Source organism: Octopus bimaculoides, chromosome 9 (genome assembly GCF_046866305.1).
Source record: "Octopus bimaculoides isolate indiv1 chromosome 9, ASM4686630v1, whole genome shotgun sequence".
NCBI lineage: Eukaryota > Metazoa > Mollusca > Cephalopoda > Octopoda > Octopodidae > Octopus > Octopus bimaculoides.
In genome coordinates this window covers 59535949-59552076 of record NC_142936.1, presented here as the reverse complement: position 1 = coordinate 59552076, position 16128 = coordinate 59535949, and the positions used below count along the sequence as shown (strand labels likewise).

General features: G+C 35.0%; 1 protein-coding gene across 6 annotated transcripts in view; it reads left to right on the top strand.

Moving 5' to 3' along the window:
- The window catches only part of LOC106871034 (histone acetyltransferase KAT2A), a 42788-nt gene extending 29415 nt beyond the window's left edge, over window positions 1-13373 (top strand). The window contains exons 10-17 of one of the 6 annotated variants that reach the window (XR_016243151.1): window positions 131-336; window positions 2855-2981; window positions 6063-6173; window positions 7087-7230; window positions 9454-9608; window positions 9920-10002; window positions 11517-11601; window positions 12655-13373. Coding sequence is in view for 4 of the 6 variants with exons in the window: in XM_014917290.3 (XP_014772776.1) it covers window positions 128-336; window positions 2855-2981; window positions 6063-6173; window positions 7087-7230; window positions 9454-9608; window positions 9936-10002; window positions 11517-11601; window positions 12655-12848 (1092 nt within the window). In the remaining 2 variants the exon portion in view is untranslated. Of the gene's footprint in view, window positions 1-127; window positions 337-2854; window positions 2982-6062; window positions 6174-7086; window positions 7231-9453; window positions 9609-9919; window positions 10003-11516; window positions 11602-12654 lie in introns of all 6 variants that reach the window. The other 5 variants (XR_016243150.1, XM_014917291.3, XM_014917290.3 and 2 more) reach the window with 5 other exon arrangements.
- Window positions 13374-16128: the final 2755 nt, after the last annotated feature.

Genomic DNA, 16128 nt, shown 5'->3' with positions numbered 1-16128 from the left:
TAGTGCTTTAAGAGTTAATCAGTATTTTAAGCAAATACTATAATTTATCTGTAATTTTTCTCTGAAATTTCTTGGCATACACATTTTTGTCAGTGACACTGATATGGATCTATTGCCTTTTGCACAGAAGACCTTGTTTCCCACTCATGCTGCTCGTGATGAAATTGCCCGACAAGAAGAAGGTAAAGGAGTGATTGAGTTCAAAGTTATGGCTAATACATTCACTGAACGTCCAAGTCGAGAACAACTTATCTGGTTGATTGGTCTTCAGAATGTTTTCTCCCACCAACTACCCAGAATGCCTAGAGAATATATTACCAGACTGGTGTTTGACCCGTAAGTTGTGGATAGATTTTTTTTATTGGATGTATAACTGAATTTATTTTAATTTATTTAAACTTTTTGGACTTCTTTTGATCTTTGTAGTTATCTTCATAATATGTGAAAGAAAAAAATCTTTAGAAAGTACCAGTTATACACATCTATTTCACTTTTTAAGATGAACAAAATACACCATGGTTAAAGATTTGTTGTTATAGCATCCATATTTTACTTCTAGAGTTATCTTATAAACTTGTGGAATGACAGCAGCAAAAAGGAAAAATAGTGTAAAGCTAGTTTATTTTTCAGTTGTTCTTTTTACTTCAGGCTTTCTCTTGGTTTTCACTCAAATTTCTGTTTCCACCTCAAAATAATGGTGTGAGGAACTGCATATAACTACATGTAGCTTCATTTATCAGAAACTACCTATAGAAATAATGCTGGTTTCAGAACTCAACTATCACATTAAACTGCTGTTAACTCTAATTTCACCTGATAAACAATGCTTGTTAAATCAATTATCTCTGTTGGTGATAGATTTAATTATTCATTGTTGATTAGATGTATGAAGTAATTCTCTTGAAAATGTAATTTGTATATCTACTTCATTCACACTATTAAGTTCAACTAGAAAGGTATACTGCTCTTACATAGTCAAACTAATCCACATACTGGTCTACTTTGGAATTTGGATCCTTGTCTCCAACATTTTTCAGTACAATCCACTGTATGCTTTTTATCATCTTCAATATACAAGTGTGAACCATGTACAACTTAGACTCTTAACCCTTTCGTTACTAACCCGGCCGTAGCTGGCAGAAAAATTTTTTGGTTCATAAGACTTAGCCGGCCGAGCATACCCATTGTTATTTAAATGTATATTTGAACCCAAATTTCGTTAGTACATTCGTTCAAACACCTGATTTCACTTTGCAAACAGTTGAGTTATTGTCTCTGACATTATTTGGCGTGATATTTGAACTCAGTGAATTTTGGAAGATTTTTTTCCACATTTTTTGTGGCGTTAATTTTTTTCAACTTTGAAGATGGAGAGGGGTTTCATGCTATCAAGCAGTGATTCCGAATTTGAAGGTTTTTCAACAGAAGATATGGAGATATCGAAGAAAAGAATGAATGAGCTACAAAAGTACGTGGTGAACGATAATGAATCGGATATTTCTGTATCCGAAACTGAAAGCAGCGACGGCAACAGTGAGGATGATTTTACACCAGAAAAAGATTTTAAAAATATTTTTATTAACAATTTTTCTGAGGAAACAGGGGAAGCGAAACCTTTAGACTTCTTTTTCATGCTTGTTTGAAATGATTACTGCGGAAACAAATCGTTACGCAGATTGTAAACAAACCGGAAAAAAAAAGATAGCTTGTGGTTTCCTGCAACTGTAGATGAAATACGGGCATTTTTTGCCATAAATATTATTATGGGTATTAGACAATTACCCAGAATAACAAATTACTGGAGCGATCAGGAACCTTTTGGCGATGAATATATTTCCAGTATTATGAACGAGTACGATTCGTGAAGCTGAACCAATATTTACATGTGAGAGACACTAGCAGTACCCCCCACCCACCCAGTACATGGAGAACTTAGAGATAAAAATTATGCAATAGAATTGATTAAGAACCCTTTCTTTAATTATGTTCCAAATATCACATTAATATGTTGATAAATAAAAAAGTTACAGGTGTTTAATGAGACTAGTCTAAATTCATGATTATTTTAGAATTTAATTGAAACTCATGAGGGGTGTATTTTGGCCAGAAATATAGTAACGAAAGGGTTAATGTCAAATGCACGTCTTCCATAAACAGACTCCTCAAAAAGATTCTCTGATAGACACATGACAACTTGTGGCTTTTTTTTTTTTTTTTACCTCCAGGTCAATCCTGAGTGGACTTATGACTGTAGTATGTTTTTTAAAGTGAGCAGTATAAATAGATTTTGCTGCTATTTCGAGTAGATCAAACAACCGTGTTGATAATCCTTCATTGGCTCAGGACAGGCTAGTTGCTTTCAACAGTTAAACTGCATAATCACTGTATATATATATATATCAAAGAAACAATCTTGCATTGTATTTTCCCCATACATGATGGCATAAAACTAAAGTGACTCCAAAATCTACATCTTGCAATCTATATAATATTGTCAAAATTGCATTTCAATGACGACTTTCTGAGTTGTTTTACTTGCATTCCTTTCAGTAATCACCAGTTGCATAAACTTTTGGAATCAATGTTGAACTGCTTAATATTGTGAGCAGTTTTTGCTACTTTTCCATTCTATTTTGAACTTATACAATATAATCATTTGAATTTGCATGGACAAGAATAAATAGGAAAGCAAAACTATTAGCATAAATCAGAAGATGAAAACTTGCACTTCAAATTGGTGTGTATATTGATAGATCTCTAATAAAAACTAAGAATCTGGTAATCACTATACATTGTAAACTGTATTTTCTTGAAACAGTAGGTAAATATAATTAGGGTTATTTTTCTCCTTCAGGAAACATAAATGTTTGGCATTAATTAAAGAAAATAGAGTCATTGGTGGAATTTGTTTCCGGATGTTTCCAACTCAAGGCTTTACTGAAATTGTCTTTTGTGCTGTTACTTCTAATGAGCAAGTGAAAGTAAGTATCACTACACACCTGTATATAGTATCCTATTACTGTTATCCAAATGCTTCTATAAATATAAGTATGTATACATGTGCATCTCTTTTTCAAAACAGTGGATCTCAAAGCGGATGTAGCTCTAAATAACAGCATGTAAATATTGGGTTAAAAATCCCTTTGAATAAAAGTTTGCTTCCTGATCATATGGTTTCTTTTCAGTCTCACTGTATGGCAACTTGGGCAAGTGTCTTCTGCTATAGTCTTGAGCCAACAAAGCCTTGTGAGTGAATTTAATAGAAGGAAACTAAAAAAAGCCCTTTGTGTTTGTGCAAGTGAATTTATATTTCCTCAGCTATGTGTTTCACTTTCTGATTGTAAACAGAGGCTTTGCTAATTGCACCATTTGCTTACAATCCACTGCAAAATCTTGTACGGAATTTTTGACACATTGTGCAATCTTTGTAGACAAAAGGCTCATCCATACAGTGTCATTTGCTTCAAGTTCTCCACAAAAACATATCTGGGCTGGTTTTTGTTTAATAAACTGGGAGATTATTACCTTTCTAGAAACAAGTGGAGGCTGGCAACAGGAAGAGCATCTGGCTGTAGAAAACTTGTAATTAAGTCACAACGGAACACATGCAGGCATAAAAAAAAAGTAGACATTAAAATGATGATTACGGTGATATCTAAGGGTCATCCCATAAATAAAGCGGTTTTTTTTCAGTTGCATGAACTGAAAGTTGGAGGGGAATGGTATAAACTACCTGCATCAACTTGCTATGAAAGCAGGTAGTAATTTTACCTTGTCCTTATTCTTAGTGCAAGTTTTGAGAGTGTAGTTCAATTTTCACAATTATTTTTTCAAAGCTATAATGGAAGTGACAAAGCATATTCAGCATATTTTGCTTTATGAGTTCAGTAAAGGTAACAATGCAATAGAAAGTGCAAGGAATATTAATGCAGTATATAGGGTTTCGACAGTAAACATAAGCCAGTGTCAATGGTGGTTTCAGAAATTCCGAGCCAGAAACTACAGCCTAGAAGACAAGCCTCATCCTGGAGGATCTGTAGAGCTCGATGAGGATGTCCTGCAAACCCTGGTGGAACAAAATCTCATTGTAACTGTTGAGGAACTAGCAGTGAAGCTTTGATTTCAACCATTCATTGACACCTGCGTGCCATCGGAAATGCCAGCAAATTGGGTTAATGGGTTCCTCACAAACTTTCCGAGTCTAATCATGTGCAAAAAGTGAATGTGTGCTCTTCTTTGCTGTCGCATCTCACAACTGAACTCTTTTTGGACTGAATTGTGACAGGTGATGAGAAATGGGTTCTCTATAAAAATGTCCACTGCACCCCAGGCTAAAGAAGGTCTTCACCTATGTAAAGGTGTTGTTATCTGTTTGGTGGGATATGAAAGGTTTAGTCCACTTTGAACTTCTAAATCCAAACCAAACAAAGGAGATCTGCTGTGAGCAGCTTGAGTGGCTTAAGTCAGCAATGGAAAGAAAATGACCATCTTTGGTTTCAAAACTAAGGGTGTTCTTCCATCAGGATAATGCTCAGCCACATACAGCAAGGATGACATTTCAAAGGCTTGAGCAGTTTGAATGGGAAATAACGTCCCATTCACCATATTCACTAGACATTGCCCCATCTGATTATAATTTTTCTGCTGTCTTCCAAATCATTTGGATGGAAAAAATATGAATTCTGTTGACAGTCAGAACAGTACTGCAGGAGTATTTTTTGCCACAAGTAAATTTTGGAAGAGGGGCCTTGCAAGTCTACCAGATAGATGGAAGTGCATTGTAGAAAATGAAGGAGAGTATATTTTAGATTAAAAAAGAACTTTATCTTAATTTTGAAAAATAAAATAAGTATGAAAAAATTGCATCATTTATGGCATGATCCAATACATTAATATATTCATATACACATATGCATAAATATATGTTGGCTGTACAATTAAGAAGGTCACTTCCCAACCACATGGTTTGAGATTCAATCCCACTGCATGGCACTTTGGTGTCTTCTTAAGGCCTTGACCAAGACCAACAAAACTCTTGAGTTGATTTAATAAACCTAAGCTGAAAGATGTCCATCACATATGTGTTTGTGTTTCCTTGTCATGACATCATCTGATGGTTGTAAACAAGTACCACCATCATACAAGTGGTGCCATTCATTTCCAATCTTTTGTCTCGATATGAGGGAATATTATTTATGTCAAGAAAGACATCCAAGTATGGAAAGTCTATGTTTCCAAGCATGGAAAAGTGGACATTAAACTGACAATGATGTTATACACACCAATATTTTTATGTGGCACGGATTAATTTGAATGTGATGTAAGTAAGTAACAAGTTTATAAGACTTGCAATAAAGTTTTAGATAAAATTTCTTTTCTGTTAGTGCTGACTGCATTTAGATGGGGCATTACTGTTAGTGTAGTTGTAATTAGATGGTGGTTGTGGCTCGAAATGCTTTTTAGTTAGAACATGTTTGATGAGCTCATGAAAAAGTGTGCATATGTGTTGGGATATGCAATTTTGATTGTGTTCCTGTTAAGAGGTGTTTGTAGTATTTGTGAAGTTTGTGTTAGTATTTACAGAATAGAATATATATTTCTCCTATATCTCAGCTGCTTAGTGAGCAATTTAATATTGAATTTGCTACCAATCTAAGCACTAATATGCTAATTGGAATTTGCAATTTGCCTATAGTGCTATGTTTGATAGGTATATTTGCTTATGGTCAGAAGGAAATGTTCATAGTTTCTGAGGAAAGTTCAGAATAGAGCAGCAGCTTGAAGTAGATAGATCATTCACTTTTCTTCTTTGGCATACAGAAAGATAGTAAGAAAAGGCATGTTTATCTTTGTCACTATATTTACACAGCCCCAGTATACAGACAGACAGAGTACACTTTATCACTCAAGCTTTCAAATTGATGTCATTGTTTTATATGCAATGTTTTATCGACTTGGAAAATTCATTTATGAGCCTAATGTTGGTTGTGTTCAATTTTTATTTACTATTTAATTTTCAAGAATATTTGCCTTTATTTTAGACTTCTATATCTCATTTTCAGGGATATGGCACTCATATGATGAACCACTTGAAAGACTATCATATTCAACATGGTATCCTTCATTTTCTCACATTTGCGGATGAATATGCAATTGGTTATTTCAAAAAGCAGGTATGATTACTTCAGTATTATATTTCTATCTTTCAGCATTAACTTTTTTGGAAAATTTTGTTAAAACATCAAACTCTTAAATTTAACCCTTTAGCATTTAAACCAGCTCTATTCTACCTGTTTCATGTTTAAACTGGCTGGATCTGACCTTTTACGCGTTCCTAACAAAATCTCAAAGTAATGACATAATGCAAGATAAAGCTATTTCCACCTAAATACGATTGTAAATACTAAAAAAAATTTCAATCTCTTGTGAGATCCCCCCTCCTTCCTTCTTTCCAAGGCGCAGGCATGGCTGTGTGGTAAGAAGTTTGCTTCCCAATCACATGATTCTGGGTTCAGTCCCATTGTGCAGCTCTTTGGGCAAGTGTCTTCTACTATAACCTTGGGCTGACCAAAGCCTTGTTAGTGAATTTGGTAGATGGAAACTGAAAGAAGCCTATCATATATATTTGTATAAATATGTGTCTGTGTTTGTCCCACCACCACTTGACAGCTTGTGTTGGTATGTTTATGTCAAAAGAGACTGATAGAATAAGTATTAGGTTTTAAAAAATATGAGAAGTGGAGTTGATTTGTTCAACTAAAAATTCTTCAAAGTGATGCCCCAGCATGGCCACAGTCTAATGACTCAAGCAATTAATAGATAAAAGATTTGAAGTAGGGATTTATATTTTTCTAATTACTGATTGGCTTCAGCAAGTAGCAGTTCCAACTTGGGACGATCTACACTTGGAGACTTACAAAATGTCGCAGAAGAAAAAAAAAAAAAATTCACCATAACTTCTCTTAATTAAAGAAATTAGAGTGAAATTTTTTTTTTCACTCTCTTCGAGATGTTAGTTCACATTTTACTGTATATTTTCAATGGTTTAAAGAAAAAAAATTAATAATTTGATTTGTTTTTGCTTAGGGCTTCTCAAAGGATATCAAGTTACAAAAATCTGCCTATTTAGGTTATATCAAAGACTACGAAGGAGCAACTCTTATGGGCTGTGAACTAAATCCCCGTATTCATTATACATGCTTTTCACAAATAATTCGCCGACAGAAAGAGGTAACACTTTTTAAAGTCATTTTTGTTTGTTTTTTAATGTTTTTATATGCATTTGAAAGAAGCTTCTCTTCTCCCAAAGAGAGGCAATTGTCTTATTTATTCTTAAATTCTTATAATATAATTTCTTACGATGCCATTTTTTTTTTTTAAACTTTAATTTATTAGTTTATATTTAACCACTGTGAAAATTTCTTATTGACTTGTCAGAAAACAGTTTTCAGTTGCAATTTTATTCTATAGTAGCTTGTTTGAATACTTTACCTGCATATAATTTTGAAAATGATATATATTGCATGACAGATGGTAACTAGTTCTGAAGATGAATTTTGAAAGTTTTCTGTTAACATGTTTAAAAAGTGAAAGAAAATGTTTTAGTTTTATCTTACATGGACATTAGCATTTCGGATGTCAGTAGCAGTGAAAGAGAAGGAGGAAGGAAAGAGTAACGTTAGGGTTTATTGAGAGAGAGAGAGAGAGAGAGTAGAAAGGGTACTGGAAGGGGTTGTCTAGGAGAATCTAATGCTATCCCAAGTTAGGTGTGTATAGGAAGATGGTGTGGCGAAAATGGGATGAGAAAGAGGGAAAGATAAGGATGATGAGGGTCTGAAGAGGCTATGAGAAGATCATTACAGGTTAAAGAGGTGTTGAGGGTTTGTGGAGCCAGAAAAAGAGAGATGAGAGAGTGTTGAAGAGGCAGAGAAGCTGTGAGGAAAGGACTGAGAGAGAAAATTTAGCAGCGGTATACCACAGCTGCTCTTGCAAAGTTGACTGGGACTATTCTAAAATGTTGTAGAGATGAACTCTTAAATTCCCTTAGTGCTTTCATCATCATCATCATCATCATCATCATCGTTTAATGTCCACTTTCCATGCTAGCATGGGTTGGACGATTTGACTGAGGACTGGTGAAACCGGATGGCAACACCAGGCTCCAATCTGATTTGGCAGAGTTTCTACAGCTGCATGCCCTTCCTAATGCCAACCACTCAGAGTGTAGTGGGTGCTTTTACGTGTCGCCCGCACGAAAGCCAGTCAGGCGGTACTGGCAACGGCCATGCTCAAAATGGTGTATTTTATGTGCCACCTGCACAAGAGCCAGTCCAGGGGCACTGGCAACGATCCCGCTCGAAAATTCTACGAAGGCCAGTCAGGTGGTACTGGCAACGGCCATCGCCCAATCCTGTTAGAAACTCTCATATAATGGTCATATATTGTGAATGTGGTATTTTCGGTTGTCCTGTTGCTTTCACCTGTCACGGTAAAATTGGTTGCTTGTTCTTTTTTTTTTTTTTTTTTACATAGATTTACAAAATATCGAATCCTCTACATTGATTTCATGTCTCAAGAGTTGAATTTGTGCTTCATTTGGCCCCTTAACTTAGAAGCTATACAACTCCCATTAGAAAAAGAATTTCAAATGGTGCTCTTCATCTCTTTCATTCAAAGGTTTTGTAAGGCACAACAACTTAAATGTTATTTACTGTTATTACTGTAAGAATATGCTATTTACATAAAACGCAGCAGTATGCAGGGACCTTACATTTAAAATGCATCAGGCACCCACTACACTCTCGGAGTGGTTGGCGTTAGGAAGGGCATCCAGCTGTAGAAACTCTGCCAAATCAGATTGGAGCCTGGTGTAACCACCTGGTTCACCAGTCCTCAGTCAAATCGTCCAACCCATGCTAGCATGGAAAGCGGACGTTAAACGATGATGATGATGATGATGAAAGCATCAATGCAATATCAGCCATGTGAAACCTCTGCTTCTGTTCAGAATCAATATTACTCTTATTATATTTTTATACAAGTCCAAGCTCTCTTTCTCTAATTAAATCAGATGTTTGTGGTGTAGGTCATTGAGAGCTAAGGTTTCACACAAGGACATATTAGTGTCTGTGACTGACTTTTATATTCTTGTATATAAATTTTTTGAAGGGCAATGACAAAGAAATTAAGTTAGTAACATTAAAGGTAAAAGAATGAAAATAAAGCCTTTTTGTTACAATTGTGTTGTTAAGTTCTTACATGGTATCTAAAATGTTATTCAAGAATTTTCTGTGTTATTTATGTGGAAAAGTTTCCTGGCTCTGGTGTTGGCAGGTTGGATTATTTCTATTCCACTGGCCACTGGTTAGTTATTGTTTTCCCATATCAGTCGCTATCATTTTATGCTTGTTTGTTGGTGGCTTTCTTTCTAAACAGTGTCATGTTTGGTTTTAGATCGTCAAGAAGATTCTAGAGAAAAAACAAGAACTTCAAGACAAAGTGTACCCTGGTATCAGCTGCTTCAAAGAGGGTGTCCGTCAAATTCCAGTGGAAAGTATCCCAGGATTACTGGAAGCTGGATGGAAAACTAGTCCTAATAACAATATTCAGTAAGTAAATTAGTCATTCTTGTTTGTTTCATTGAAAATGGGTTGTACAACACTAGATAGTAAATTAGGAATGTTCAAAGGACATGTGAGCATTGAATTATTACAAAAATTATAATTTTAAATTAGAAATGTTATCAGCATCCTTGGATAAAAAGACCTAGCTTAATCATTGTCAAGTGAATGTAAAAATTGTTGATTCAGCATTAACTAATGAAGCAATCAAATTAGTAGGGACTCTACAGTTCAATTAGATTTTGCAACTCACTTTATGCTGTCTCTTCTACTCCTCTCTCTGTATTGAAATATTTTAGTTTGATCATTAAATAGGAAAGAGCCTGATCCTGATCCTGAACGGCTACAGTCAGTTCTAAAAATGATTCTTTTGCAAGTGAAGGTAAGCTTAACTTAGGCTATTTCTTGTAAACATCATCTTGGCTTAACCTGTTCTCAGTGTCATCAAAAGTTGATCATTTATACTAGTGTCAACTGTTTTAAAGTAGCCAGTGGCAGCTTGCTATAATTTTATAACCATAGACCTTAAATCGGTCTCTTCATAAAGCAAGTATAAAATACTTGGTTATTAATAATTTAAAAAGATGTTTGGAAGACAGTGCAGAAGTTTAACATAAATCTTTTGTAGAATTTTTGTCTTGGAAACAGGTGAGGGTTGGCAAACGACGACATCCAGCCATAGAAAATCTGCCTCAGCAAATTCCGTCTGAGCCATACAAGCCTGGAAGAGTGGATGTTAAATGTTGATGGTAGTAAAATGCATGTACCATCATCATTTCCACTTTTCCTTGTTTACAGGGGCAAGTAGAGTTCATTGAGACTGATTTTCTATAGTTAGATGCTCTTTGCACTCTGGCACCAACTTTCAACTGTTGTGTGATATTGAAGCAAGGAGTCGGCAACATACACTCACACCCATACATGTGTGTGTGTACATATATATATATATATAATAGATAGATAGATGCATGTATACATGCGAAGTGCTTTTTCATTTTCTTTCTACTAAATCCACTCACAAGGTTTTGGTCAACCCAGAGCTGTAGTAGAGGACACTTGCAGTGAACTGAACCCAATTTTAAAAAGCATATGGCATAAATTTTAGCCTCAAAATGTTTCCATTGTCTTTTATTACTGAACAATGAGTATTTATAGGATTTACAATGGATTCAAATTTTGAAGGGCATCTTAGATCTATGAAGTGTATTTCACTTCACCACTGGTGTCTCGATAAAAACAGGAAATGGTCTCAATCCACTGCAGTGGTCTTTTGTATTAATGAATATGGATATTTTTTCCCCTATTATTGAAGTCATGCAGGTTTATATTTGTACCAACATTAAATAACATTCTGGTGTATGTTAACACAATAATGTTCTTTCAGTTCTTAACATTATGTATTTAGAAGTGTTTCAAAAGGTCACTGGCCTATCCCTCTACATACATAGGAATAGTAGGTGTAAAACTCACTGCACTCTTGCTGGAGAATATATGTAGTGACTAGTAAATCTGATACATCCTACTTTGTAGACTGTCTAGACATCTCTTTGTATGTAGGGTCACTGAATTAGAAATATGTATTCTTCACTATAACGGTCATGGTGGATGTCTGAAAATGTAAAGTTGAAACAGCAGAGGTTGCAAGAAATGATGCAGTTTTTAATTAGAGTTGAGGAAGGTGGTTTAGATGAGTAAATGCAAGATAGTTGTTCATTTGACACATTGTTATTCAGTTAACAAATATTGTTCATTGACTGTTTACTTAATTCATTTAACACATTGTTGACTGTTCAATCAACATCTAGTATTTATAGACTCTGCTGTTGGTTTCTTGCATAAAAATCATTTTTACAAGATTGTCTAAGTTTATCTCTTTTTTTTTTTTTTTTTTTCTAGAATCACCAGAGTGCCTGGCCATTTCAAAAACCTGTAGATAAAACAGAAGCTCCTGATTATCTGGAACATATCCGCTTTCCTATGGGTAAGTTATAGTTGACCACTGTTTAAAGAGTTGCTGAGTGGGCCAGTTGGATCTCAAACTACTGGCCGAAGGATTAGCTGTTCATATCCAGGCACTGCACTCATTGCTAAAAAACAGTTACCTCTCTCAGTAAATTAGTTTCCTCAGAGGAGAACAATGAGATGGTTAATGTTTCATCCATGATTGTTAAACCATTGAACAAATATTTGAAATTTTCATTCCTGCCTGTGAATCTGGCTTATCACAGATTCATTTCTTAAATGTTCTTGTATCCTGCATACTAAATGTAAACTGGTTAAGTAAAATATTTTGCTGCAAGAAAGAAATCTGCTACCATCAAGAATGTGTTAAATGAACACTTTTGTTTAGATTCTCCTAATTTGTTTTCTTAAATTTGAGATTGAATAAACATTATAATCTAACCAAATGTAGAGCTAAATCACTGTTAATTTTGACATATGGTAGTTCTGCCAATAAAGCATTTACATTATCTTATATATGTCATATCTTTTAATATCCATGTTCCATGCTGGCATGGGTTGGAATGGTTGGCAGGATCCAATGTGCCTAATGACTGCATTGCACAAATGAAATTGCCTTGCAGCTTGCAAGACTACAAACCTTGAGGGAGACAGCTGAGTCAGCTTATGTACCCAGTGGAGCTTGGTTAAATAAAATTACATGAAACTGGAAAAAAATTATGCCTGATTGGAAATTTATTATGTTTTACATATGTTTGTGTCAGAAATATGTGCAAAAGGTTAATTATGTGACGGGGCTGTGTTATATTTTACTGTTTGAGAGAAAAATGTAATTCAGTAATCAGTGAATGAGGGGAGCATGAACAATTTGAACTGTGTGTAGTTGTTTCCTTGGTGTCTAATTTAGCCATGTTTCACATTTGAAATTGTTAAGTAAATTTAAAAAGGTGGGGAAAAACATTAGTTTCTCTTGTCAAATGCCAAACTACACTTGGATAGGATCCTAGATATTTAATCATGGATACAAAAGTTTATTTATAAGAATTTAGAATGAACTTTTTATATTTTTCAGATCTGAAAACAATGAGTGATCGTTTAAAAAATCGTTACTACTGCAACAAGAGGCTTTTTACTGCAGACATGACCCGAATTTTCACCAACTGCCGTGCCTACAACCAGCCTGACACTGATTATTACAAGTGTGCCAATACATTGGATAAATTTTTCCAAAGTAAATTGAAAGAATACAATCTGTGGGACAAGTGAACCATGCTGGGCATTCCAGTTCAGATCCTTCCAAATCTCTGTAAAGAATGTGAATGCCTAACAACTTAAGCATGAAAGCTGTTAAGAACAGAGTTGTTAGTGGAAAGCTGCCACATGCCTTAGTGCTGATCAGGAACAGCAGTGGGGCAGCGTTCAGCAAGGAAGTATACCATTGTTGATTCTGTTATAGCTCTTTGCTGTCCCTATAGCTAACTGCTATGTCTGAATCAAGACTCAACTATTTGTACAAATCTCAACCATTTGTACAGCAGCTACCAATGTAACCTACACAAATTGACCAGTGCCATTGTGAAATATATATTTTGTTAAATCAAATTTGAATTTTAAGACTCTTCAACTTCATAATGCCATTCTGGTGTTTCAATTCTTTTTCATAGATCATAACTTTCCAAGACTTCATACATTGTTAGAGAGAAACTGATTTGTTGAAAGAGAAATAGTTTTTCACTTCATTATTTGACAATAATAAATCATTTTGTATATTTCCACATCATGAATATTTAACCACGTTTAATTTCACTGTTTTTTATGTGTGATAGTATTGCAGCAATGCTTAAAATTATCCAACAAAAAGTACAATTTATGCTAATTGTAATCAACTAATCTCTTTACCATGTTTTTTTTTCCCTCTTTAATTTAGGTAAGTGTTATACTGAATACATGAGTATCACATAATCCTTATTGTTACTGCAAATATTAATGTAGACTTGTCATTGACATAGAGTAGAAGCTGATAAAGACAGTGGACAGTTGGCATTTGGGAGGGCATCCAGCCATAGAAACTGGGCCAAAACAGACATGGAATCTGAACAGCCCTTCAGCTGGTCAGCTCCTGTCCAACTCAATGTTAGCATGGAAAACATGTTAAATGATGATGATAGTAAGGCAAAATGCTTAAATTATGTTATCTGTGGTGGTATTTGATTGAGTCCAAATGATGCTGGAGTTGACACTTTTCCATTTCTTCAAAGAAAATTGTTTAATACACTTCTCATACCAACCCTCTTGAGACTGCCTCAAATTCAGTGATAAAAGTCTCTTGATTTATAGAAACCTAATGAAACCATTCATTTTTTTTTTTTTTAGTATTGAAAAATTTAGTTATTTTTGCCCATTTTCAATTAATTGAAACCTAAAAGCAGTGTAACCCATTACAAATAAACTCACAGAAGAGTTAAGAAAGAGCAATTATTTGATTAGCTTCTGCTATTGAAGATTATTCACTCAAGATACTCACTAATAGCAACTTATTTTACTGAGAATATTGAGGAGATGGTTTTATTTATTGAAATGAAGGCTGTGAAGACTGCAAATAACTGTAGATTGTCAAACATTGAGATCTTTCAATAAGAATTAATCTAATTTTTATTTTTTCGTTACAGTTCTCTTCTATTGAGAAGATTTTAATCATCAGTTTATTAAATCAGATGTTGTAATTATAAAACATGAAACTAGAATCTCAAATTTAGATTATATATTTTTATTTAATGGTATACATGAAAGTAGTTGGATAAATGATTATATTTTTTTATTTGCATTTATATACATACAAAGATGTGTGTGTGAAACCAACCAACTGATGACAGCAGACCAGATCTTTGACCAGAGCAAAGTTCCTGTCAAAAAAGGTGATAAAATTGTGAAATAGTTTTGTAGTTTCATGTTTTATGATTACCACACATGATTTAATAGACTGTTAATTAAAATCTTCTCAACAGAAGAGAACTGTAATTAAAAAATAAAATTTAGATTATTTCTTATTTGAAAGGCTACAAGGTAGATGTGGAAAAACTGGAAAAAAATTGTGCAGCAAAAAGCAATATCAAGTAGTAAAAAGACAAGCTGGACGTCTGATATATTTAGCAAAAGAAGAAACCAAAGTTTAAAGGTGTTTGAGCAGTGCTCTGGAGGAGAAATGTTTATGGAATGATAACTGCACAAGGCAGAGTGTGAGCAAAAATGTAGATGTCATTGGGAGAAGTATTTTACATTTGTTCTTAATGATACTGAAAAGAAAGGAAGTTGGAAGTTTTATTACATGAGTTTACTGAATGAGGAGAATGCATGAGACAAAGATTCTTTTCTATGTAGCCCTTACTAAGGGAGAAGTTTAGTTGACAGTAATTCAGTAGCAAACACAGGAAAGCAGCTGGTCCATGAAGGACAGTCACTAAGATGAGTATAATATTTGGTGGAGTAGGTTACATATTAGTCACTAGAGATGAAAGGCTTGTGTAAGCTGTACAAGCCATATCGCTTGATATTGGCCAATCATTGACTATTGGATGCTAACTAATGTGTTGAAGCATCACTAAAGGGCCCTATTGCATGCATTCCTACTGAATCTCTATGATTTGCATGTCATAATGGCATATTTATAAAGGTATATTTATAGATTCATATGCTCAGAAGCAACATGGCAGTGCCCAGCTTTTTCATATGTTCATAAAAGGTGGTTTTGACTTAGTGTAGACAAAATGTTTGATATCTCAATGGAGTCTCAGTCTGAAAGTGATCGTGATTTTTTTTTTTTTTTTTTTTTTGACATTCTATGCATTCCTGCATGTTTTGTCTATTTGTTATACTTAAGTCAAGTGGGGTAATAACAAATGGAGAATTGAATCATCATTGTCGTTTAACATCTGGTTTCCATGTTGGCATGGGTTGGACAGTTTGACTGAGGGCTGACGAGCCAGAAGGCTGCACCAGGCTCCAATTTGATCTGGCAATGTTTCTACAGATGGATGCCCTTCCTTATGTCAACCACTCCGAGGGTGTAGTGGGTGCTTCTTAAGTGCCACCGACGCAGGAGCTAGTTAGGCAAGCCTGGCATCGATCACATTCAGATAATGCTTTTTATGTACCGATAGCACAGGAGCTAGTGAGGTGGTCCTGGCATTAATCACGTTCAGCTAGTGCTTTTTACATGCCACCACCATGGGAGCCAGTCAGGAGGTACTGGCATCGACCATGTTCGGATGGTGCTTTTTACGTGCCACCGGCATGGGAGCCAGTCAGATGAACCTGGTATCGACCACGTTTGGATGATGTTTTTTATGTGCAATCAGCATGGGAACCAGTCAGGGGACATTGGCATTGACCACATTCAGATGATGCATTTTACATTCCACCAGAAGGGGAGCCAGTCAGGGCACTGGCAACAGCTACAATTTTGGTTTTGACTCAACAGATCTTCTCAAGCATATATCGCCCGACACATTAAGGGTACTCTTAAATGGGCCGGGCATGCAACACTTGC